The sequence below is a fragment of the Polistes dominula genome, unplaced genomic scaffold (genome assembly GCF_049000335.1).
Source record: "Polistes dominula isolate Pdom_NZ unplaced genomic scaffold, Pdom_raw_medaka contig_11, whole genome shotgun sequence".
In the NCBI taxonomy this organism is placed as follows: domain Eukaryota; kingdom Metazoa; phylum Arthropoda; class Insecta; order Hymenoptera; family Vespidae; genus Polistes; species Polistes dominula.
In genome coordinates, this window is record NW_028301154.1 from 2,727,909 (window position 1) to 2,753,578 (window position 25,670).

The window sequence follows — 25,670 nt, forward strand, 5'->3', positions numbered from 1 at the left end:
TTATCCGCGTCGACTAGAATTAGTCGACGTTAGCCGAGCACCAGTCGAGCTGAATTTATTCGGCTGAGCTGCAAGTTACCTCGATATAATGCCGAATTTCTCTCTCTCTCTCTCTCTCTCTCTCTCTCTCGTTCGTTCATTGAGAGGAGGAAACACATCCGTGTTAGAACGTCTCAACGGTTTAACAAAGTCGAAGTGCAACGAACCATGGCACCTTGCACCCGAGCTTCAAACTTGCTGCTTCTTACTATCCCGAGAAACACGAATTTCTGCTTGTTGATGAGTAAGCGAGAGAAAGAGAGAGAGAGAGAGAGAGAGAGAGAGAGAGAGAGAGAGAGAAGGATCATCATCCTGAATTCTATGTAATTTTATATTTAAATTATATATTATATAATAATAAATTTATATCGAATGTAAATTGATATTTTAAATAATAATATAATAATAAATATAATAATAATATAATTTATATGTAAATAATAATTACGTCGAATTTAATAAAAATTGATATTTTAAATTTAAAATATATAAAATATTTAAAGTTTCATATATACTTTTAATATATTTAATTAATTATAAATATATATATATATATACATATATATATTTATATAATATTTTATATATTTATATAAAATTTATATAAAATTTATATATTTATTTTTATTATTATTATATTATATTTTATATTTTTTATTTTTATTATTTTATATTATATTTTTATTATTATATATTATATTATTTATTATTATTATATATAATAATAATATATAAATTTATATAAAATTTATATATTATATATATATATATATATATATATATATATATATATATATATATATATATATAATATATAATATTATATATGTAGGAAAAAAAATGTGAAATTGGGTCATTTCTTGAATCTAGTGTGTTAAATAAAAAAAAAAAAAGAAAAATGAATGTAAATTTTTTTAATTGTGAAATAGACACGTGTTCAGACAATTCTAGCATTAACATTTAAACGATATTGTAATATATAGAATAACTTACCTGTTGAGGAGTCAGATGAATCGAAATACTGCTGATGATTGAAACCTCAAGCTCGACTCTCTCTGAACCAGCTGTATTGTTAGCATGACAGACATATCGTCCAGCATCCTCTGGTCTAGCAGCTTGAAGAATCAAAACCCCGGCTCTGGCATGAATTCTCTCAGAGTTGAAGATCATTGCCGTGCCAGAAACGGATTCGCGAAACCAAAGATACGTTGGTGGTGGTATTCCTTGTGATATACAGGACAGAACTATCGTTTCACCTGTTCTAATTGGTGCTGGACTGACACGTTCGTTGAATCTCGGTGGTACTGGATTTCTATGTTCTATAATCAAACAAAAATACATTTTTCACAGAAGTGAAAACTTCTTTAGAATCAGGGTGATTTGACAATCGTGAAACGGAAGAACGTGAAACCGATAAAACGAAAATAATTAATTAATTAATTCATAAAATTCAATATATAATTTAATTCTATATTATTTAATTCTATATATTAATTAATTAATTAATTAAATTCTATATATAAAAATTTAGTGTTACAATAATATGTTTGTCCACTAATAATTCCGAAATTACTCAACTTATCTTAATGAAATTTATTTTATTTCACTTAGTGATTTTTTCCAACTTAGCACATTTTTTTTTATTTATTATTATTTTTTATTACTAATTTAAAGATTTTTATTTAAAGGTTATCGAGGTTCTGTAAGGTTCTTTCAATAGAAAGGCACTGTGTAACAAAAGCTTGATTTTCTTTGAAGGTTTCACTTCTACCGTGTGTGATCTGCACACATCTGTTTTTTTTTTTTTTTTTATTAATTCAATCAAAAAATCAATCAATTTCACAATAAATTATTCATTTATTAGATGTTTCATTTGAAACAATTAGGGTTGCATATTAAAAAGGGGATTTAGAAAAATACTTGAGATTGAAACAAAATGATGAAAACATCTTTACATATCAAAATTCAGCGTTACATTATTCGTTTGCAATTAATTCTAAAAATTATTCAACCGATATTAATGAAATATTGTTGATTTCGTTTAATTTTTTTTTTTCCTTATTAAAATATAGGATAGTTTTGATCGCGTTTATTTTGTATTTTTTATCGTTAATTTTCGAATACTTTTGATCGCGTTTATTTTGTATTTTTTATCGCTAATTTTAGGATTTATTATTGAATAAGTTATTTAGATCTTTAAGTAGTGTAATTTTTCAAAAAAATGACACTGTATTACAATTCAATTATTTCACTTTTTGTTTTTTGTTTTTTTTTTTTCAGATTTACATATGACATAATAGTAACTAACTTCACTTTTTATATTTTTTTTAGTATATCATTATTTTATATATTTCATTTTAATTGTGATTATTATTCTGTGTTGTTGTTATAATTAATTAAATAGTTACAAATTAAATTAAATTAAATTAACATTCAATAACAAAGCCACAGCGCAACGCATTGTCAGAGCATCGTAGTATTATCAATAGCTTTTGCTGGACGCATATATGGGGCCCCACCCATAGTATACTTAAAAGTTTAAATATTAAACTAGCTAATGAATTTAATAGAATGATATTAAGATCATAAATGATGTAGTTAAAAAACTAATGAAATTAAAAAGTATAAATCATATTAATGTTATTTAACGTAGTAAACAGGTTGGGATTAGTATTTGGGTACTTCATTTGATCCTCATTTTTCTTCTTTTTCATCGACTAGACATCCGGTATGAAAATTCGACATGATATATATATAGATATATATATATATATATATATATATAGATATATATACTTGAATCCCCAGGAAGTCGTTAAGGAACAAATCCCGGTGGACTCGTTTGGTTGAGCAAGGATTATGCGTTTAATTTTGAATGTCGGTAAGCGCGGAAGCGGAACCTGCTTCATCTGCAAATATCTCTACACATATATCTATATCTATATCTATATCTGTATGAATAAAGTATTTATTATGGTATCAGAATGAAAAATATTCAAAAGGAAAGAAAAAAGTCAACATAAGTTTTGCTCGACCAATAAATAACTACATCTGTTAGATTTAATATTAAAAAAAAAAATAATAATAAAAACTGATATATATATATATATTTTTTTAATAAATAAATTAATTTGTCAATTGTCATCTTGTATAGATTGAAATGAATGAAATAAATAAATGAAAAGATTAAAAAAAAGATATAATAGAAAATGAAGTTTTGATGTTTTAAGATAGACAAGTAGAAAGGGTTGCATACTTAAAGGGGCGAAGAAAAAGTGAATAAGTATTTTCCTGAAATTCTTTGAATATTATTATCGTGGATATTTGTATAGATAAATAAAATGAAGAATAAAAAATCATTAATAAAAAAAAAAAAAAAAAACAAAAAAGAAAAGAAAAGAAATAAAGAAGTATTGAAACAAACAAACAAAATCATCTTTTTATAATCGCACTTTAAACCGATTATTATAGTTAATATTTTAATACGAAAGAAATCAAAATCAAAATCAAAATGATAGAATATTTTTAAACGAGTGGAACACACACACATACACACACACACACAAAATAAAATGATAGGATAGAGAAAAAGTAATAAATAATAAAAGAAAAAAAAAAAAGAAAGAAAGAAAGAAGAAGAAGAAGAAGAAGGAAAAAAAAATGATAAAAGACAAAATTGTGTTAATCTCTTTGGTGATGTTTTAAATGGCACGATGATAGAAAAGTCAATGTGTTATGGAATAATAACGAATAAGAGAAAGAGAAAAATAGTGAAATTAATGCGAGAGAGAGATCAATTCTCTCTCTCTCTCTTTCTCTCTCTCTCTCATGGATATTATTTTTGCAATATCGTTGATAACGTAGTAGTCGTTGTCGAGTTGAGTTCATAGATCGATATCAAAGTATAGTATAGAGAACGTTCAATTTCAATCGTTATTCCGCCCTATGGCGTTCGGACGATAATATAATAATCCGATATTAAAGTGCTCAAGGCTCGTTTGTTACGTACAATGGGTGGTAAACTCGTGCACACGGGGTAGAGGAACCAACCAAAACGCTTTTGGCTTTACTCCTTTATCAATTATAATTTCATCAGTAACGGCATTCGGGGTCAGTCGGGAAAACGAGTTGAGTGTCGATCGACGATCTCCACCTGCACCTCCTCCTACTCCTCCTCTTCCTTCTCCTCTTCCAACCAACCAAATTTCTACTTAATTTTTTTTTGTTTTTTTTCAAGTTTGTCATTGATAATTCCGTAATTATACATACGAAGAGAAAGAAAGACAATAAAATAAAAAAAGGTTTATTTAATTAGTAATGTTGTTTCATTGCAAAATGAGATCAACGATTTTTACGATTATCATTAGCGTTTTTAAATATATATTTTTATATTTAAATTATTATATGATAAATATTAATATAATTTTTAATTTATAGAAATAGAATGACGATAAATATTATTCATTTTTTCACTTAATCAATATATATATATATATAGATAGATTTTTAAACAATTAATAATATATTTATTTTAAATATTCTATCAATTGACAATAATTTGAACATATAAAATGAAAATTGTTAAATAGCTTGATTTAATAAGAAGATTTATTTTTCTGTCATAAAAATACAGTTGCAATTGATCTGTTGTTTAATTTAAAACTGTTCGAAATTTATTTTAAGATAACATTATTAAATACCATGAATGTGACACGTATCGATAATAACATTTATCCCGCTTATCTGAATGAACTTAATGTTATCGCAATTGTAATTTCGATAAAATATCAAAAACAAACCTTTGAGAGAAAAAAACCTTTTTATTTCATTTCTCTTTCTCTCTCTCTCTCTCTCGATCGAAAAGGCAAAAATTAACCTGACAATAAATCTATTTTATTTGCATACACTGAAATAAATTTTCTTTTGGATAGATTGATTGGTGAGGAGGTGAGGGGAGTTGGGGGGCTGGATGGGGGAGGGAGGGGAAAGAGGGGGCCGTGCTGAATTCGCGGGATGAGATACAAACGACGATTAAAGTTCACGCGCGGTCGTTGAAGTTTTCCACGTGTTATAGGAGAAGTGGCGGGTTTGGGGGGGGGGTTGAGTTGAGTTAGGTGGAAAAGCGGTGCGCGAATGGTTGAACGGAAACTCGACGGAAAGCTCGGGGAAAAGCTTTTTACGATGGCGCTATTTTATAATGGCCTCGCTTTGTCTGGACCGCGTTATTATTGTAATTTAAGCTGATGGCGTATTGATCGGCCACTACCTACCTCCTCCTCACCCCTTGCACTCCCTCCGTTCCCTCACTTCACCTCACCTCACCTCACCTTACTCACTCACTCACTCACTCTATTCCACCCCTTTTCGTAGAGGCATGTACGCGCGCACGTAGAAACATTCTCTCTCTCTCTCTCTCTCTCTCTCTCTCTCTCTGTTTGCCATACATTCGCAATATTCCAGTTTGCCATATTCCTGCAGCAGCACTAGGCAGCAGCAGAACAGCATCAGCATCAGCATCAGCATCAGCAACAGCAACAGCAGTGGAACACCAGCAACGCCCCGAAATGTTGGCTTCTCTCTGTTCATAGCCCCCAACACGTTGCAAACTTTTCACAGCATTTGCTTTCGATTTATGCAACCTCCTCCTCCTCCTCCTGCTCCTCCTCCTTTTACCTCTATCCACCCTATCCAACCTATCCACCCTATAATTCCCCTTCTCTTATTCCTCCTCTTCTATTTGCCACCTGTACCCCCCTAGCACCACTTCCACCTCCTCTTCAGAATATCTCCGTCCGGTTTTCATCGCTAAACGACGAATCTGCTGGCGGTTTATCGAATTAATTCTTCGATACCGGCTGGGTACCGGTACCGGTATTGGTATTGGTATTGGTATTGGTAGAGTGGTACCATGGTACTGTGTTGTTGCTACTATAGCTATCGAAAACGAGCACGAAAGAGGATTTACGACGATTCGAAAACGTATCGAAAAGCTGATTCGTCCTCTCGATTATGTTTCATTTTTTTTTTCTTTCTATTTTTTATTTTATTTTTTTTTGTTTGTATCCTTCTCTCTCTCTCTCTCTTATTCGTCTATCAATCAGTCTATCTATCTAGTTTTATCTGTCTGTTTCTCTCTCTCTCTCTCTCTGTTCTTCTCAATCGATGTATCGACAGGTCCGATCAGTCCGAAAAGCCAAAATTAACGCAACGTCACGTGATGTTCATTTCCTAAACATCGATCTCCTATCTCCGAACGTTCTACGATTAAATTCGTCCTTTATTTCTTGTAAAATATATATATATATATATAGTTGAGACCAATATTGTATAAAGGGTAATAAAAAAAAGAGAGAGAAAGGATTCGATATTTGAAGTGGAGAATTAAAAATTGGTATAAATTCATTGAAACAATTTTTATAATCTATTGTATAATTATTTGTTTTTAATTAGTTCGATTAAAAGATACATTTTACGATGAATCATTGATTAATTTTACATAAATGATTGTTCAACAATTGAACAATCAAATGTAATTATATTGAATCGATTCGTATATTTTTGTACAATATAAATGAAAATGAATATTTGATTTTTCATTTCGTATTCAATCTACATTCTTTTGCTTTTTTTTTGTTTTTTTTTTTTTTTATTCTTTTTATTGTTTTTTAATTATTAATTTAATTATAAAAATGCGCGCCTGTTCGTATGCAACCCTCCAGACACACTTTGAAAATAATGCTTGCGAGCGTCATCTACTGGGACGGAATTTTTTTCCAGTCAAAACTGTTTATACACGTATGTATGACGGGTTGACTATCTTTCGGGCAGAACAAAAATTTCGTTCCGACAGATGACGCTCGCAAGCAACACTTTCAAAATATGTCTGGAGGGTTGCATTTATATAGGCGCGCATTTTTATAATAATTTTAAAGAAAGTAAATAATAAAACACTTTAACAAAATGTTTGCAAAATCAAATATTTTATTTCTAAATAATGATAAAAATTGAACTCTAATGTTGTAATTAAATTATGCATATTTTTAGAATAATATTTAGTATTTTATATGAAATAAAAAGAAAAAATCATAAAACTAAGTTTTGAGAGAATGAGACGAATGCAGAATATCAAGAGTATCATAATTGTAGGATTTTTTTATTTTAATAGTTTTTCTTTTTCTTTCTAACATTGTAATAAGTAGAGCGTATCATTTTCGTAATATAAATTGTAAAACAAGAATGGTAGAAGTTTAATTAATAACCAAAGTATCCAAACTCGCGAGAGAAGTACCTTTCTAAGGGCTCTCTCTCTTGTTGTGTAATATTTAAACGTGGCTTTACTATAGCATACGAAACAGAAAGAGAAACAGAAACAGAGAGAAAGAGAAAGAGAAGGAGAAGGAGAAAGAGAGAGAGAGAGAGAGAGAGAGAGAGCGTAGTATTAGTTACAGTAGCAGACAGTGCGCTCAAACGAGCATCTTCGTATCCTTTGAACCATCGGTCATTGACTACGTAATCCACGATTTTCCATCATGCAACAAGCCCTTCCTTCTCCCATTCCACTTTTACCTCCACCTCCACCTTTCTTCTCCCTTTCTTGCAAATCTCTCCTTTCGCTTATATTCTGGTTTTACATCCCATAACGCATAAGTGCATGCGAGAGACACGAGCTTCGACTGATTATTCAACGAGTACGAGAGGAAAATAAAAGGAAAAATGATAGACCAAAAAGAAAATCTGTGCAATAGAGAGCGAGAGAGAGAGAGAGAGAGAGAGAGAGAGAGAGAGAGAGAAGAGAATAAAGAAAGACAAAATAAAAAGAAAAAAGAAAAGGGCAGATATCTCTCTCTCTCTCTCTCTCTCTGTCTAACTTTTTATCTTTCTCTGTTTCTATCTTTTTAGTCTCACACAGAACGATGGCCAATTAAACCTTTCGAGGCAACGAGTCCAATTAAGACTCTATTAAATATACACCCATTGTATCTATATATATATATATATGTGTGTATGAGTGAGAGAGAGAGAGAGAGAGAGAGAGAGAGAGAGAGAGAGAAAGAGAGAGTGTATCGTCGTCAAAGCGGATTTCAAACGTCGCCGGGCCCTTATCACGTACTTAACCCACGCGAACAAGGGAACCTCGAACTTAATGAAGTTCCTCGCTAATTAGCCGTACAATGTTTGTCTCCTTTCTTTCTATTTTTTTTCTCTCTCTCTCAAAATGAGAAAGAATAAATGAGAGAGTTGGATAGATAGAAAGAGAAAGAGAGAGAAAGAGAGAGAGTGAGAGTGCATTAGGTACGAACACGACACAATTCTTTTCTCGTTCCCGCGAGGCCCTTTTTCAGTCCGTTGAAGGTCGATTTACAACGCGTTATATCTCGTAATTTCTTTTTTTTTACCCTTCTTCTTTTTTTTTCTTGAGTTTCATTTCTTTCATTTTCTTTTCTATTTTTTTTTCTATTTTTTTATTTAATCTTCTAAATGTACAATTTAATGGTTCTATTATCTCAACGTTTAATTGATAATAAATAGCACATGACGATGAAGATATTTTATACATTTTTCTTTTTTTACTTTTGTGAAAATAATGTTTGTCAATCATTAATCGAGATCTTTTTTGATTCCTCTTTTGATTTAAAAAAAAAAAAAAAAAGAAAAAAAAACGTGTATCCGAAAATTGCTCGAAAGAAAAAAAGTGGCAATTAAATGTTGTTTAAAATTACTCGTAACAATTTTCCCTGTCAAAAATTCGCGCGAATAATTTTTTTAAGAATAAAAAAAGTTGATCAGACAAAAATATATTCGTGCTGGTTAATAATTTTGTGAATGACGCAATTTCGTTCAAAAAAAAACATACTTTTAAATAAAATACTTATAAATAAAACATATCTTAGGAATAATTGAAAAAAAAAAAAAAAATAAATAATTTTTCGTATATTTGTGAAATCAATAATAATTATATTTTTATAATACTGAACTATTTTGTTGTTATATATATTTATCGCAACAACTTGTAACTTACAATTAATTAGAATCATCGATATTAAAACCTAACGACCAATAATAAGGGATTTATTAATTAAAGATTAATTAATAAATAATGATAAATTTAGTGAATTGCACGAAGTAGATGGGGGAATGAAGATTAGGAGTAAATTTGTGTATGAAGTTTGACGTCATTAATAAACTATTATTGTCGAGCATATTACAGATCATTTTGCATCCCTAAATTCTCCAACTATCTCTTTATATATCTCTCTCTCTCTCTCTCTCTCTCTATCTGTCTATCTTTCTATAAATATACATGCAAATATGTGTGTATATGTATATCTCTATCTCCCTTTTGCGTTGGTGATAAAGCGCATATGTAATTTAATGTCAGCCGCTGATTGCTTCAGAATTCAGGTCACTTCGACGTTATCCCAGTGCACAAATTGCACGGGCAAAAGGGAACGTTTGCACATGCGCCATCGCACAAAATGCCATTGATATAATTCACTATAATCGTGGAGAGCATTGATTTATACTGAACTATATATTTCCATTTCTCTCTGTCTGTCTGTCTGTCTGTCTGTCTCTCTCTCTCTCTCTCTCACACACACAAACATTGTTTTTCAGTGTGTATATATGTGAGTGTGTTTCTCATACCGCGTAACCTCTTTTTCGAAAATTTGCTCCAGTCAATGACAGCAAGTTGCCCAGGGGTCGTTGTTGGTTCTATCGATGCTTTTGCTTTTTAGCATCATCAAAATTTCATACTAACGCACGTGTTACCATCTACCCACGATACAACGAACTACGATAATTAGTTGAAATATGAAACCTTCCTTTTAATAAGTTTATTTTTTTCTTTTTATTTTGTAAATTTTTACTTTCTTTATAATAATATTATATTAGAGATGGTTTGAAAAGTCAAAAGTCGTTTCGTTTTTCATTTGTAAAAATGGAAAGATAATTTTTGCTTCGAGGTTAAACCTAAACCCTTCCAGTGGTCATAAATAGTTGAATTTGATAAATTTAATCTCTTATCTATTTCTCATGTGTTACTATTTGTCCGTTTGCATTAATTAATGTCATTATTGCGTCAGCAAACAACGAAACAACTTTCCGAATCATCTAATTCCAAAATGTTTGGTACTTGTGTTAATAAGATTTGATTCCAAACAAAAATATAATAAACTTTTGTCTTGAATAAACAGAAATAATTAGATAAATTAATTAATAATAGCATTAGTAATTATTGATAATTGTAAAAAGCTGAGAAACTAAACATGCTCCTTAACAATGGCAACCCGTGTTTACTATGAACAATGACAATCATGTGCCCCTTAACGAAGGCAAATTGTATAAAATTGTATTTAAAACAGATTTTCATTAAAAATCTAGAATATATTAATTATTATTAATAAATAATAGAATAGAGAAATTAGAAAAATATCAAATATTAGAATATATTAATTAAATATAGAAAATAATTATAATTATTTCTAATTTTTGAATATAAATAGATGAAATTTTGTAAGGATCGAATTGAAGTAAAAATTTGCAAAAATTTGTATAACTATGTATATATATATATGTGTGTGTGTTTGTGTGTGTGTGTATGATAGGAATGTCAGTGTGGTCTTACAAAGTGTCGTGATTCGAGATGATGTGAAAATGATAAAGAAGGATGTAGTAACGAAGGGGGAAGATTTAGTGTGGTTGAGAAAAGGTGGTAGAGAGAAGGAAATATATAAAAGGGAGAAAAAGAAAAAGGACGTGTCGCTGCGAGGGATAATTTTAATCCTACAGTTTTGGATGGGATTAATCCGTCTCGTCGTCGTAGTCATCGTCGTAGTAGTCGTCCTAGTAGTCGTCCTAGTATTAGTTGACGTTGTTCTCGTCCTACACCACGATTAAATTATCATCTCTTTCTCTTTATCTGTTCTTTCCCCTCCTCCCTCCCCCACTCTCATAGAAAACGATCTTTAACCGTATTCTTTGTTTTAATTTTATTTTATTTTAATTTTTATTTTTAAATAATAAATTAAATGTATATTAGTATAGACAATTAAAGATTTTGTTAAAAATAGTTTGTCGTATTCGATTAAACGTTTATCTTATCCAAATATCGTTCGCGTTTTATATAAGTATTAAAATAATATTTATTATTTTGTATTATTTAAAATTATAATCACACACAAATTATATATAAATTATTACATTAAAATATATTGTATATTATATATATATATATATATATATATATATATATATATATATATATATATATATATATATATATATATATATATACTATTAAAATTATATTTTATTTTCTATTATTAAAAGTGTAAGAAAAAGTAGTTAGACAAATTATTGAATATTAAAAATGTAATACGTTTATTTCAAATATATCAGCATATGTGTAAGTTCTTTTTAAATTATTATTTTGATAAATTATTTTTAATTATTAAATTAAATTAAATTATTAAATTAAAATATATAATATATATATATTATATATACTATTAAAATTATATTTTATTTTCTATTATTAAAATTGTAAGATAAAAGTAGCTCTACAAAAATTATTTAATATTATTTAAAAATAATATATAATAAGTTTATTTCAAATGTATCAGCATATGTGTAAGTTCTTTTAATTATTATTTCGATAAATTATTTTTAAATGCATCTCGTGAATCTCAGCAAAAAAAAAATCTTCCATATAGATTAAAATTAAAATTGTAGCAATGTAGAAAAAAAAAACAAAAAAAAGAAAAAGAAATAAATATAATACTCGTCAATATGAAAGGATTACTACATGTGTACTATATTTAGTAAATTTATATATGTGTACATGTATGTATATATGTATATACGGTCTCATTCTCTTCCTGTATCCAGAGCAACCTTTCACTTCCATCAGAAAAGAGAGATATACAAGTAGTTTGGGCTCGATAAGATTGCGGGGTAGCAAGCGAAGGGATTGGAGGAGCCGTGATGGCTGCATTGTTTCTTGCCGACGTTGCTTCCCAAACTGGCTCCAGAGTCGAGCTCTGCGGATTGCACTTTGCGTTTTCGCCGAGTCTCCAATATGGCGATCTCATGCACCTTCTATCCTTCTTTTCCTTTTTCTTCGCCTATTTGCCTCTTTTTACTCTCGACCTACCCTCTCTCGCTTCTCGCTTGACCAGCAAAAACCTACGCTGGAGTCGATAAACGCGTGCCAAAGAGAAAAAAGGATAGACAAATATATATATACATAAAAAGGGATGAATGTATTTCCTGTTCATTTTTTTTTCTTTCCTTTTCTTTTATTTCTATTTCTTGTAGAATTTTTCAAATGTTATCGGAAGTTTAGTCAGACAAGAAAAATTGATTTCAATTACCAATTCAGATATTTTATTATTAGCGAGATTTACTAAATTAAATTTAAATTATATTATAACAAATTAACATAATACTATTTAAAAAAAAAACTAGAATACTAAAAGTAGTTTAATTAACAATCATTCTAAGTGAATAATAAGAACTATAACTTCTAATTAACAATCGTATTATATCAAACGATTATTTTAATGCGCCTAAAGACTAGCAACCCCTTTAACGTCTAGGAAGTTTGAAGTATTGCCATTCTTCAGGGGGCAACGAAATAGACAAAATATTACGACTAATTAACGTAATATTATTTAGAAAAAAACCTAAACTATATACATATATATTAGAAATGGTTTAATTAATAATAATAGTATTATTTCAATGATTATTTTGATAAATAATATTTTTGACTCTCGTAAAAGATCTGCAACTCGTTTTACGTCGGAGCTAAAATTTGATCAAATGTAGTTTAATTAACAATCATTCTAAGTGAATAATAAGAACCATAACTTTTAATTAACAATCGTATTATATCAAACGATTATTTTAATGCGCCTAAAGACTAGCAACCCCTTTAACGTCTAGGAAGTTTGAAGTATTGCCATTCTTCAGGGGGCAACGAAATAGACAAAATATTACGACAAATTAACGTAATATTATTTAGAAAAAAACTAAACTATATATATATTAGAAATGGTTTAATTAATAATAATAGTATTATTTCAATGATTATTTTGATAAATAATATTTTTGACTCTCGTAAAAGATCTGCAACTCGTTTTACGTCGGAGCTAAAATTTGATCAAATTACTTAGAACATATTCGTTCATCTATAACGACAACGTACAGACGATGTTCCTTTAACTAGGACAAAAAGAGCTAGGCTATATATCTACACGTATATACCTAGATGGATAGAGAGTAAAGTCGAGTCGTTGAACTTTAGATAGCAAAAAGTTATCGACGAGGAAGCAGACTCCACGTCGTCGTCGTCGTCGTCGTCGTCGTCGTAGTCGTCGTAGTCGTAGTCGTCGTAGTCGTAGTCGTTGTCTACGTTAGGAATCGAAGATGGTACGTTCGTTCGTTCATTCGTTCATTCGTTCATTCGTTGGTTCGGTGTGTGAGCTGAGAAATCGTTCGACCGTCGAACTAATTTAACGCTCGGTTAAAGCGAAATCCGACTGACTGTCTTTCTCCGACTGTGATCATCCTTGACTAACATAAGTCGGAACTACGAGAAAGGCGAGAGACCGTGCCCTTTCATTCTTTCTATCTTTCTTCTTTCTTCTTTCGACAATTTCTTTTTCCTTTTCTTTTTTCTTTTTTTTCTCTCTATCGTAAGACAGTTTACTCGGTACTTTGTTAACAGGAGTTATCCAAGCGAGATCACGATTGATTTTAGGGCGCTTTTTTTTCTTTCTCTTCTTTCTTTCTTTTCTTTTCGCATTACTTCCTTCAACTTTACTTCGTTTCTTTTTCTCTTTTGACAAAACGTTTTTTTTTTATCTATCGTTATAAAATAAAACAAATTCAATCGGAATTTTATATCAAAATTGAAGATATTGATCATACATATATACATACATTGAAATCTGTGTATGTGTGTGTGTGTGTATGTTTTTTCAAAGATATCTATCTAGGATTTCATTTAGAAAGGACGAACGTTTTACGGTTAAATCGATGAGTAAACAAGTTCTCCAATTTCCCTTTTCCTCTTTTATAATCAAGTAAACCTTTAGCTCTTTCGAGAGTTTAAATGTAAGTATTAAGTTTTGTGTCTGGTTAGGGGAGGAAAATGGTAGTGTTGGGGTGATTTCTAAACATTGAAACAGAAGAATGGTGGGAGGATTACGAGGGAGGTTAGGACACGTGAAACGTTACTCTAGGAAGAAAAGAAAAAAAAAAAGACGAGGAAAAAGAAGTGGTGGATGAGAAAAAGGATTGGGAGGATGTAGTAGTAATAGTAGTAGTAGTAGTAGTTTTCAGTAGAAAGATGGGGGTGTGGAGGTGGGAGTTAGGAGGAGAAATAGTAGGGAGTACTATGGTCCATTAGTGTTGTACGTGGCTTAAGGAATTCGAGTTTTAAACGGTTTGCAGTTCGTACAGGCGTGCTCTTTAATGGACATCAGGCCTAAAAGGCAGCAGTGCTTCCCTAAAATGGCGGCATACTAAAGTGTTATAACTCTGACGCGTTAGTTGAAAGGAATAGAAAGAGAGAGAGAGAGAGAGAGAGAGAGAGAGAGAATAAGTGAGATGAGAAAGAGAGAGAGAGAGAGAGTTGAAAAGTTGCGAAAAATGCACGAATGGTAATGGCGAACAAGGAGAAACGTACGAAGATGGTGGATATTATTATCAAATTATGTTTTTAATGTACTAGATTCCTTTTCTTCAACATTTCTAATGGTACCATCAATATCTAATGATAGTTAATTGGTCATACGTTGCGATCTAATCGTTGAAATTATCACGAATACCCATTTGACAAATAGATTTGTTGTGTAGTGCTGTAATTATCATATGTGTGAATAGTTTATTGCACGCCTGAAAACCTGCAACCCTCTTTACATTTAATTGTTCTATGTTTAATCATTTTTGTCAATAGTAAAAAATCAAATACCAATATTGTTGTTACGAATATCCATTTTATAACTAGATTTAATCTAGTGTTACAATTATTTTCTGCGTGAATTGTTTTTATATACGCCTGGATACCTGCAACCCTTTTCACATCTAATTGTTCTACATTTAATGATTATTAATTATGTTAAAAAAATTCAATATCAATATTGTTAGAAAAATAAAAGAATTTGAAAATAATATATAAAAAAAAACATTATACACGTATGTACGAATAGTATATTCACATGTTAAGGTATTTTAAAGAGAACAAATAAAAAAATTGATAAGAGTTTTTAATAAAGTACTAAGATATATATATATATATATATATATATATATATATATAATGAACTTGTATTAAAACTGAACGATTATAAATGACGATGATGTTCAGTAACGTAACGAGCTCATAAAATCAAACGAGAGTGATTAATATTATACCTCTCGATGAGTTGATTTTTAAAAAGGTCTCAGGGTAAATACTATCGTATTTTACAAGTACGTCATTGTGTTCTTTTATTTCTATTTAATTATGGATACCCCGAGGACGACGGGTTTCAACGGCAGGAGAAGGATACCATGATTAATTGACGGCAGAAGCTCTTTGGTTTCGTTTATGGGGGTTGAGAGAGTGAGTGGAAGCGGGGGGGGGAGCGGGGGTAGGGGGGGATTGGAAAAGAGGAATGGGGAGTTTGGCGGATATGCACGAACGTTGTACAATATGTTCATCTGGCGTTTGGGTATTTCGTCTTCGTTGCGTTTCAGAGTAATGGGCGTACAGCGTCAACCATCAGTGGTACCAACACTACCACTATTACCACGGCTTGCACTTTCATCATTAGCCATCTATTGTTCCAAACACACTCATCCACGTTCGACCCATTTCATGCCTTATCAATCAGCATCTATGCTTGGTAGAGAAGCAAAGTGCCTCGACGAAGACGACGACGACGACGACGACGACGAACTCCTGGAGTCTGCATCCTAGTATCTTCCTCGATAAGATTGTCAAACGCAGCTTGATTAGGAACATTCTTGACGGCTCTCAGACAATTACCTCAAACTAACTTCATTTCCTATTCACGTGTTACTAAATCAGTACAATTCTGCGTGTGATTAACTATTTCTATAATAATTCAATATATTTGTATAAATTATGAGATCTGCCAGAAAGATCTGTTCAATCTGATTTAATATTATCCTTATCCTCTTTCAATATTAAACTTTAAACGTCTCAATGAACGAGATTTAAATCAGCAAAGTATTATATAAAGTGAAAAACGAAAAAAAAGCCTCGGATGTTACGTTAGGTTTATGTTGAAAAAACCTTTAGTTTCTATTTTCTGGTATACACGTAAGCCCCATAGGAAAGGGTAGATGCATATTTTCGAGGATACGCCGTATCACGTATATTGTTTACGAGTCCTAGTATTTCTCGTTGAGGTTGAACTAGGGCTGACGAAGCAGAGCGCGGACGTTTCGGCCATTAGCATTTCGGACCGCTCATGATTTATTCATGAAGAAGGTGAGTTGCGTGGATTGCGAGAGAGATATTGGAAGAGAAAGCTAGAAAGAGAGAAAGAGAGAAAGAGAGAGAGAGAGAGAGAAAGAGGGTGGGTAGGTGGTGGGTGGTAGAAAAGGTAGGAGATGAAAAAGGTGAAGGGAGAGAATACGTATAACAATGCATTATGATTTACTATGGTAAAAGCTATAGAAATGCCTGAGAGATCGTTATATAAATGTGAACGTTTAAATAGATACGTATAGGTGTGTGTGTGTGTGTGTCTATGTGTACGCACGAATGTACGAATATCAAAACGAGAGTTGGTTATTCTCGAGAAATATTTCAAATTAACGAGCAAAATTAGTTTTAATCGGTCGAGTTCAATTATTTCGTGCACAATTAACTTTCAAAAACAAAAAAACAAAAAGAAAAAGAAAAAGAAAAAAAATACTTTTCAAGGGAAAGAGTCAGATTTAGGATTATGTTATTGGAAAAACTCTACTAGTTGGAAAATGTATGAAAAGGTATATCTCCAATTTGCACAATTTATTTTCAACAAAAAAGTAATCAAATTAAAATATATTAGTTGTATGCGTAATGGGTTACATTTAAAGGGAAATAGAACAATTTAGGATTATGTTATTGGAAAAACTCTACTAGTTGGAAAATGTATGAAGAGGTATATCTCCAATTTGCACAATTTATTTTCAACAAAAAAGTAATCAAATTAAAATATATTAGTTGTATGCGTAATGGGTTACATTTAAAGGGAAATAGAACAATTTAGGATTATGTTATTGGAAAAACTCTACTAGTTGGAAAATGTATGAAAAGGTATATCTCCAATTTGCACAATTTATTTTCAATAAAAAAGTAATCAAATTAAAATATATTAGTTGTATGCGTAATGGGTTACATTTAAAGGGAAATAGAACAATTTAGGATTATGTTATTGGAAAAACTCTACTAGTTGGAAAATGTATGAAAAGGTATATCTCCAATTTGCACAATTTATTTTCAATAAAAAAGTAATCAAATTAAAATATATTAGTTGTATGCGTAATGGGTTACGTTTAAAGGGAAATAGAACAATTTAGAATTACGTTATTGTAATAACTATACTAGTTGAAAAATGTATGAAAAGGTATATCTATAATTTTAATTATAAAATTAAATAAAATAAAAAAAATGTAGTGATTTTAAATAGGAAAAAAAATTGTCTTCACGATTAATGTTTTTATTTATAATCAAATGGTATATATAAGTTATTAAATAAATAAAAGATACAAAAGAGAGAGAGAGAGAGAGAGAGAGATTATATAAATGAATAGGTGTGAGAAAGTTTCGCGTGAGAATTTGGAAGGAGTTAGTTTTTGTCGTTAAACGTCGAGAGAAGTGACATTTTGCTTTACTGGCACATTTACAAGACACATTAAATATGCATGTGCATCCCTCCTCGAAAGTTCCTTTAAGCGAAAAGAGGGGTATAGGAAGCCCTTTTGGTTAGGCAACCTGCCATACGTGGTTGGTTAAGGATTGCTTTAGAAAAGGGGTGTGCGGCTACTTTACTTACAACACTATCTCACCACTACTAACATTCCAACTCTAAACACTGGTAAAAGTGATATGCAATTGGATGGAAACTTACCAGTGACCACCAGTCGCGCGTAAGAAGAACTTTCTACGGTGTCACCGGTTACGTGATGCACGGTACGACAACGGTAACTCAGATGAGCATCGGCGGAAGTCACTGAGAAAACCAGAAGTTCACCGGTTGGTAACATATGGTATTTGCCACCTGCAACAAAAACAATAACGAATACGAGATTAGTAGGAAAAAAGAACAAAAAAAAAAAAGTATTTCGTCAGTCACGATTTTATCATTTTCATGGAAATTATGGCAAAATTGCTGCATGGATCTGTGTGTCATTAGATTTTTACTTGGTTTTTTCTTTTCTTTTTCTTTTACGTTTAATCTCATTTTCTCTTAGACTTTTTCTTATCTTTTTTTTTCTGTCTTTTTTTCTTTTTTCATTTTTCATCAAATTGATGACTACGTCTCTCTTTTTCTCACTCTCTTTCTCTCTCTCTCTTTCGTTTTATCTACTTTTTTTTCCTCTCTTACGGATTCTCCATTTCACGTGGTACTTCTGCTTTCATCCTTCTCTCTCTCTCTCTCTCTCTTTTTATCTCTTTTTCTCTTCCTGTTTCATCAATATGCAAATATTTTTAACGAAAAATCTACACGATTCGCTAGCCGATGTTTGCGATTCGCAAATGCAGCTTGATCGTGATTTTTTTTTTTCTTTTCTTTATTATTGAGATCAATTTATTTTCATCTAAATTTCATTTGATTTATTTATTTTTTTTTTTAATAAAATTTTCAACAAATAAGATTTTTCATATAAATGATTGTATAAAAAAATGTTGAGAAAAGTATATATATATATATATATATATAAAAAAAAAAAATAATCGTAGTAGTTGTTTAATTATTTGCATAAAATTATTTCACAAGCACCTGAGAGACCTGCAACCCTTAATACATTGTCGCTTTAATGTTGCCATTTATTACCTAAGTATAGACTACTCTTTTTACACGCTTGTACGAATAAATTATATAGTTTTTAAGAGGTTTATAAAAATACACATACATAGAGTTTGTCTCTGTGTGTGTGTGTGTGTGTATGTCTGTACGAATAAATTGCATATTTTAAGGGGCATATAAAAAAGATAATTAAAATTCTTATTAAATTTTTACACAAACGTTATACGTGAATAACTTTTTTTTTTCTTCGTAGCAATATTTCAATTCAAATATCTCTTAAATTAATGATTTTTATTTTTTAAATATATATATACATAGAAATAAAATTAAACTTATGCGAGAGTAATTGAGCGGGAAATTTGAATAACTGGTTTTAGTCAAAAATTTAATAAATACAAATATGATCGTGTATCTACTTGAAAACGATAACAAGATAAACAGAAGGATAATAAAAAAGAAAGGAAAAATAAAAATGGATAGAAAAAATAGAATAGAAAAAGTATAAGAAGAAAATGAGAATGGTAGTACGTATATATAAAAAAAAAAAAAAAAAAAAAAAAAAAAGAAAAAAAAACATGGAATAAACGTGAGAAAAGAACAAAACAAAAAAATAAATGAAAGGCTTCGAATGGCGCGTAACGAGTTCACTATGGTCGAGTAGAAATCTATTGAAGTTACGAGGCATGAGAAAAAGAAACATATACAGATATATATATATATATACATATATATATATATATATGAATATGTGTGTAGATGTTTTAACACGAATTGCGATGGACGATGGGAAAATTGTGGGAGATGGGAGAGGAGGATGCTCGAACTCGATACTGCTTCGAGATAAACGTTGCCTTCGATTATATTTCCTGCTATTTTTCCAAGCGACGAATATATACGTATGCGTTCATAACAATGCTTGCCAGTATTTCCCCCTGCCCCCCCCGCCCCCAATTCACCCCCTCTTCACCCCTCTTCACTTTCTCTCTATTTCTCTCTCTATTTCTCTCTCTCTCTCTTTCTCTTTCATTCTCACTCTATTTTCGAGAAGCATATCGAATGGGCGTCGATTACACAATTTCGAACAATCATCGATATATCGAGAAACGACCGCGAATTGTTCGATACTTTCGAATCGAGTAGAGTAATATCTCTTGTAATATCGTGAATTACTATTATACTCTATTTTATACTACTTTATGCTATTATTCTATTTTTTTTTTTTTTTTTTTTTTCTAATGAAATGTTATCGATTCTTTATGGAACATATTTTTATATGTGCCCATAATATATGAAAGTGAAATGAAAAAAAAAAGAGTTTATCAGTTATTACGCATCACATTATTTTAAAATTAAATTAATTCAATGTAATTGTCAAAAATTGAATCCTTTAATAGTGTTTTTGTTATTTCAATATTATATAGAATTCAAAATAGTGTTCAAATAGAAATATATATATATATATATATATATATATATATATATATATATATATATATATATATAATTAATTAATTATATTCCAAAAAAAATAATATAATTCTATAATAAATATATAGAAATTGTTGTATTGAAAGAAATATATTATAAGAAATATATTTATTAAATAAATTATATATAAGAAATATATTTTGTATTTTAAGAAATATTGTAAGAATAATATTTAATAAAAAAAAGTGCATATATATATATATATTTATTTATTTATTTATTTATTTATTATAAGAATTTATTTCTATGGTTTTTTTTCTCCTTTATTTTTTTCTTCTTTATCAATGAAATGTATAAATATATTTATGAATGAAATGAAAGTTACTACGATTTTTTATATACGTGTGGTGTGTGTGCAATTTTTATTTCAATTATTAAATATTAAAGTATCTTTTTTTCTGTGTATCAAACGCGAATGAATGAACGAATGAACGAATGAATGAATGAATGAATGAATGAACGTAAAACAATATTACATATGCCATGAATATTATATTAAATAAATCAGAAAATTTTGAATGTATATTTTGACAGAATAAAATGAATAATATTGAATGATCAAACAAATATATTATTGTATACTATCTTAACACTGATATTGTATATACATATCATTCATATTTTAATAGACAAAATTATTGTAGTAACCTTTTTTTTTTTATGATGAATGAGAATGAAAGTACAAATGTACGTATTGTACGTACGTGTAAATTTTCATACATAAAGTTATAAAAATAAACTAACTAAAGAGAAACACACCAGAGTAGGATTAACGCAGGAAGAAAAAGAACAAGAAAAAGAAAAAAGAAAAAAGTAGAAAAAAGACAAATTCCCATTGCAATAATTCGTCTTTCACTTTTTTTCTAATTTGTATTTTTATGTGATTGTGTGTGTGTGTGTGTATTCCCTAGTAAAAAAAAAATAAAAAGAAAAAAAGAAAATAACCTCGAGGGGGTTTAACGTTGATGATAGTAGACGAAAACACAGACAAATTTCCAGGCTCGTTGCACAAATGTGTAAGAGAAGTTAGAAGCGTGCTACGAGAATTACTTCGTGAAAATATTTCCCTTTTTCTTTTTTTTTTTTTAATTTTTTTTTTATTTTATTTTATACTTCTCGCTTGCAGTTGCATACACAACACATAACGCATATATATATATATATATATATATATATATATATGTAGTATATGATATTAGTAATAGTAAAAGTAGTAAAAGTAGTAGTAGTAGTAGTAGTAATGGTAGTAGTCAGAAGTAGTAGAAATAGCGTCAGACTTGACGTAGTTCCGTGAGAATGAGTGCATTTTATTTCCCCCCTCTCTCCTCCTCCTCCCCCTCCGTTCCTTCTCACCCCCATTTCTAACAATTTTCATCCCCATCATACCCCTCTTCTCTTATACCCCACCAACGATATATGCATTCACATAAGTGCATCTCATCTCTGTTGGGAAGGAGCGTCGATATCTCGACACGTGCGCACATTTCTACCCCTCCAAACCCCCAATCCCCAACCCCCAACCCTCAACCCCCAAGCCCATCTCTCTTCACCAACCAAACCAACTCTAAACGGGGGGAAGAGGGTTCCTTCGTGCATTCTCCTGGAGCCTTTATTTTCCAAGAAATTGCGTGTGGAATTCCACGGCACGTTGAAATGCACCGCGAGTAGATCTAACAATAAAATGGCGTTCTTCTTGCATATGAAGTTGAGTTGAAAATATGTGCTAGGACAATTTTCTTCTCTCTATTATTACGTTTTTTTTTTTTTTTCTTATTCTTTCTTTCTATATCAATCTATATATAGATATGTGTGTGTGTGTGTGTGTGTGTGTGTGTGTATATATGTATCGGTATTTTTCGTTTTAACCTTATGACCTTAAAATTTGGTCAAAGTTGTCGCGTCCGTTGTGGTTGTCGCATTGATTTTGTGTATTTTTAATATGACATAGAAATAATTGATAAATCGTTTCCTCTTGAACGTGTCGAACTTTAAATATTCCACTTTATTATTATTTTATTACATTTTTTTTTTTTTTTTTTTTAATATTACTGATGTAAAAGAGAGATAGTTTTATTATAAAGTTAAATAACATGAAGATATTCAAATTCGATGGATTATAATTGAAATACTTGGTTAAGAATTTTATATTTGATGATTTTAACGTGTCTGCACTTATTATTTTATTTCATTTATTACGTTAGTTAGTTTTCATATAGGATTAAATAAAATTAATATATTTAAATTGAATGAAATATATATTTAAATACCTTGCATGCAAGAATTGACGTTTTATTGCAAATTATTGCATGGATTATAATTAAATACTTGGTTAGAATTTTATATTTGATGATTTAAGTTTAAATAAATTAATTATTTAATTTATTAATATATAAATTAATATATAAATTAATATATAATTAATTAAGTATTATATATATTAAATATATTATATTATATATTTAATAATATAATATAATATTTTTTTTATTTTAATATTTAATATATAATATTATTATTTATATAATAATATTTATATTAATATAATATTTTAGATAATAATATTTTTAACATATATTTATATAATAATATTATATTAATATTTAATATATGTTATTATTTATAGAATAATAATAATAATATTAATATGATATTTTAAATAGTAATATTTTTATAATATATATTTACATAATAATATTATATTAATATTTAATATATATTATTATTTATATAATAATAATAATAATAATAATAATAATATTAATATAATATTTTAAATAATAATATTTTAAATATTTATTTATATAATAATATTATGTATTAATATTTATATTATTAATATTTAATTTTTATTAATATTTATACATAATATTAATAAATTAAATTTAAATTTCATTATTTAATTTTTATATTCTATTTCCACACACAATCATTGTTTTATTACAAACATTGCATTGGTTATATTTAAATATTTGGTAACAATTTTATATTTGACAATTTTGTAACGAATTAATATCTTTACTCAGATATATATACATATATATACCTAAATAAAAATAATAATTGTAAGATAATAATACAGACAGAGAGAGAGAGAGAGAGAGAGAGAGAGAGAGAGAGAGAGAGAGAGAGAGAGAGAGAGAAAGATGTCATATACCAGAAGAAAAGAAGAAACGAAAAATAGCAAGCGAAGTGTGACGATATAACCCTTAAAGCGTACCTCAAGGGGGTTTAAACGAAATCGAGGACGTGATCCTTTTCCATCCATCGTCAGTGAATTCGTATAAAGCTTTAAGCTGAAATATCGAATCGTACGCGTCTACTTTTTTACTCTTTTTTTTTTTTTTTTCTTTCCTTTTTCATTTCATTTCAACTTATTTCCACGAGTTTTCATCTCTCCTTTTTTTTTCTTTTTTTAATATTTTCTTTTCTTCTTTTTTTTTTTTATTTTATCCAAAGACAATGTAAGACGAGTAAGAAAAAGAAATAGATGAAGATGTAGATGCAGATAAAGATGAAGAAAACAAGGGCTGGAGGTGCGGAGGGGGGGGGTAGAGGGTGGAGGACACAAGGAAAACAACCCTTACAGGTTTCAAAAATGAAATATTTGCCGCCCGATGGGACAGTCAATCGCGGGCCACCGGTGGTACGCGCCGGCGTGAACGTGTTAAAAAAATGGGCTACGAAGAACCGCGAATGGAAGGATCGCGCTCATGGACGGGAACAATGGGCCCGGGATTTGATATTTGTGGCAATGAACTTTCGAGTTCATTCTCTAATGCTAGTTAATAATAATAATAATAATAATAATAATAATAATTTTGGTAAAAGAAATGTTATACTTGTAAATACTAAGCTTATGACTGAGATGTAAAAAAAAAAAAAAAAGGAAAAATGTAATATAAAAATGGAAATATGTGCATATGAGAAAATAATTATAATGATAAAGATGTAGTAGAGTAAAGGTAGAAGATAACTTGAATAAAGATAATACCTCTAGCAGGTATATAACGTAGTAGTAAATAAAGAATGAGATACTACTTTCTAAAATTAGAATTATATTAGAGAAAGAAAATTTTTAATGAAAGTAATATTTTGTAAAAAAAAAAAAAAAAGAAAAGAAAAGAAAAGAGAAAAAATAAATTTATGCAAGAAAAAAAAATATATATATATATATATATATATATATATATATATATATATAAAAGAAATTGGGATAAAAGTTTATTGCAAAATTAATAATAATACTTTGATATTAATTGTGTACAAAATATTATTATCGATACTTTTTCTATAATATTAATAAAAAAAACTATGTAAAAAGGGATGAAGAGAGAGAGAGAGAGAGAGAGAGAGAGAGAAGAGAAAGAGGGTGAAATATTTTTCAAACAAAATTTATTCAAAATAGAAGATCAATGCAAATAATGAAAAATGTTTTACAATTAATTCTGTAAAAAAAAAAAAACAAAAAAAAAACAAATCAATGATCCATAATTCTCTGTAATATTAATAAAAAAAAAAAAAAAAAAAAAAAATAAGAGAAAAAAAGAGGGAATGAAGAGGAAGAAATATTTTGACAATAATTAATTACATATATTTTCCTGAAGCGACAAAATGAACAAGACAAATAATGTAAAAGATTATTGCATCAAATACAAAATATACTTTAAAAATTAATACTGTATAAAAAGTGATAAAATAAAAGAGAGGGAGAAAGGGTTGGAGGGAGGGAGCGAGGGAACGAGGAAATCATTTTTAAATAAATAAAAAGAAAAAATAGTACCTTCACACACACACACACACACATAATTTTAAGTAATAATAAAATAACAAATTGAAAAGGGCGAGGGGAGGGGAGGGGTGGGGAGAGGGTTGGGCTTGGGAAGTGATAAACAGTGAATGACGATTACTTCATTTGAGAACACAATTCTCGTATAATATTTGGCACATATCCTCGGTATTGGCAAACAAAGTGATGAAACTTTTTTCATACCAATGACGAAAATAAAAAAGTAAAAAGATTATTCAAAAAAAAAAAAAAAAAGGATCCCCAGCTCTCTCTCTCGAAAAAAAAAACGAGTATAAAATATAATAAAAAACAAAAGGGGGTGC

The 25,670-nt window shown here is 29.4% G+C and overlaps 1 protein-coding gene across 11 annotated transcripts in view; it reads right to left on the reverse strand.

Moving 5' to 3' along the window:
* Positions 1-25,670, reverse strand: part of LOC107071973 (cell adhesion molecule Dscam2) — a 191,048-nt gene that overhangs the window by 39,182 nt on the left and 126,196 nt on the right. For 9 of the 11 annotated variants that reach the window (XM_015331475.2, XM_089178704.1, XM_089178702.1 and 6 more), the window contains exons 6-7: positions 18,174-18,323; positions 1,033-1,358 (exon numbers count right to left, since the gene is read on the reverse strand). In XM_015331475.2, coding sequence (XP_015186961.1) covers positions 1,033-1,358; positions 18,174-18,323 — 476 coding nt within the window. Of the gene's footprint in view, positions 1-1,032; positions 1,359-5,309; positions 5,325-5,483; positions 5,611-18,173; positions 18,324-25,670 lie in introns of those variants that run through there. The other 2 variants (XM_089178706.1, XM_089178707.1) reach the window with 2 other exon arrangements.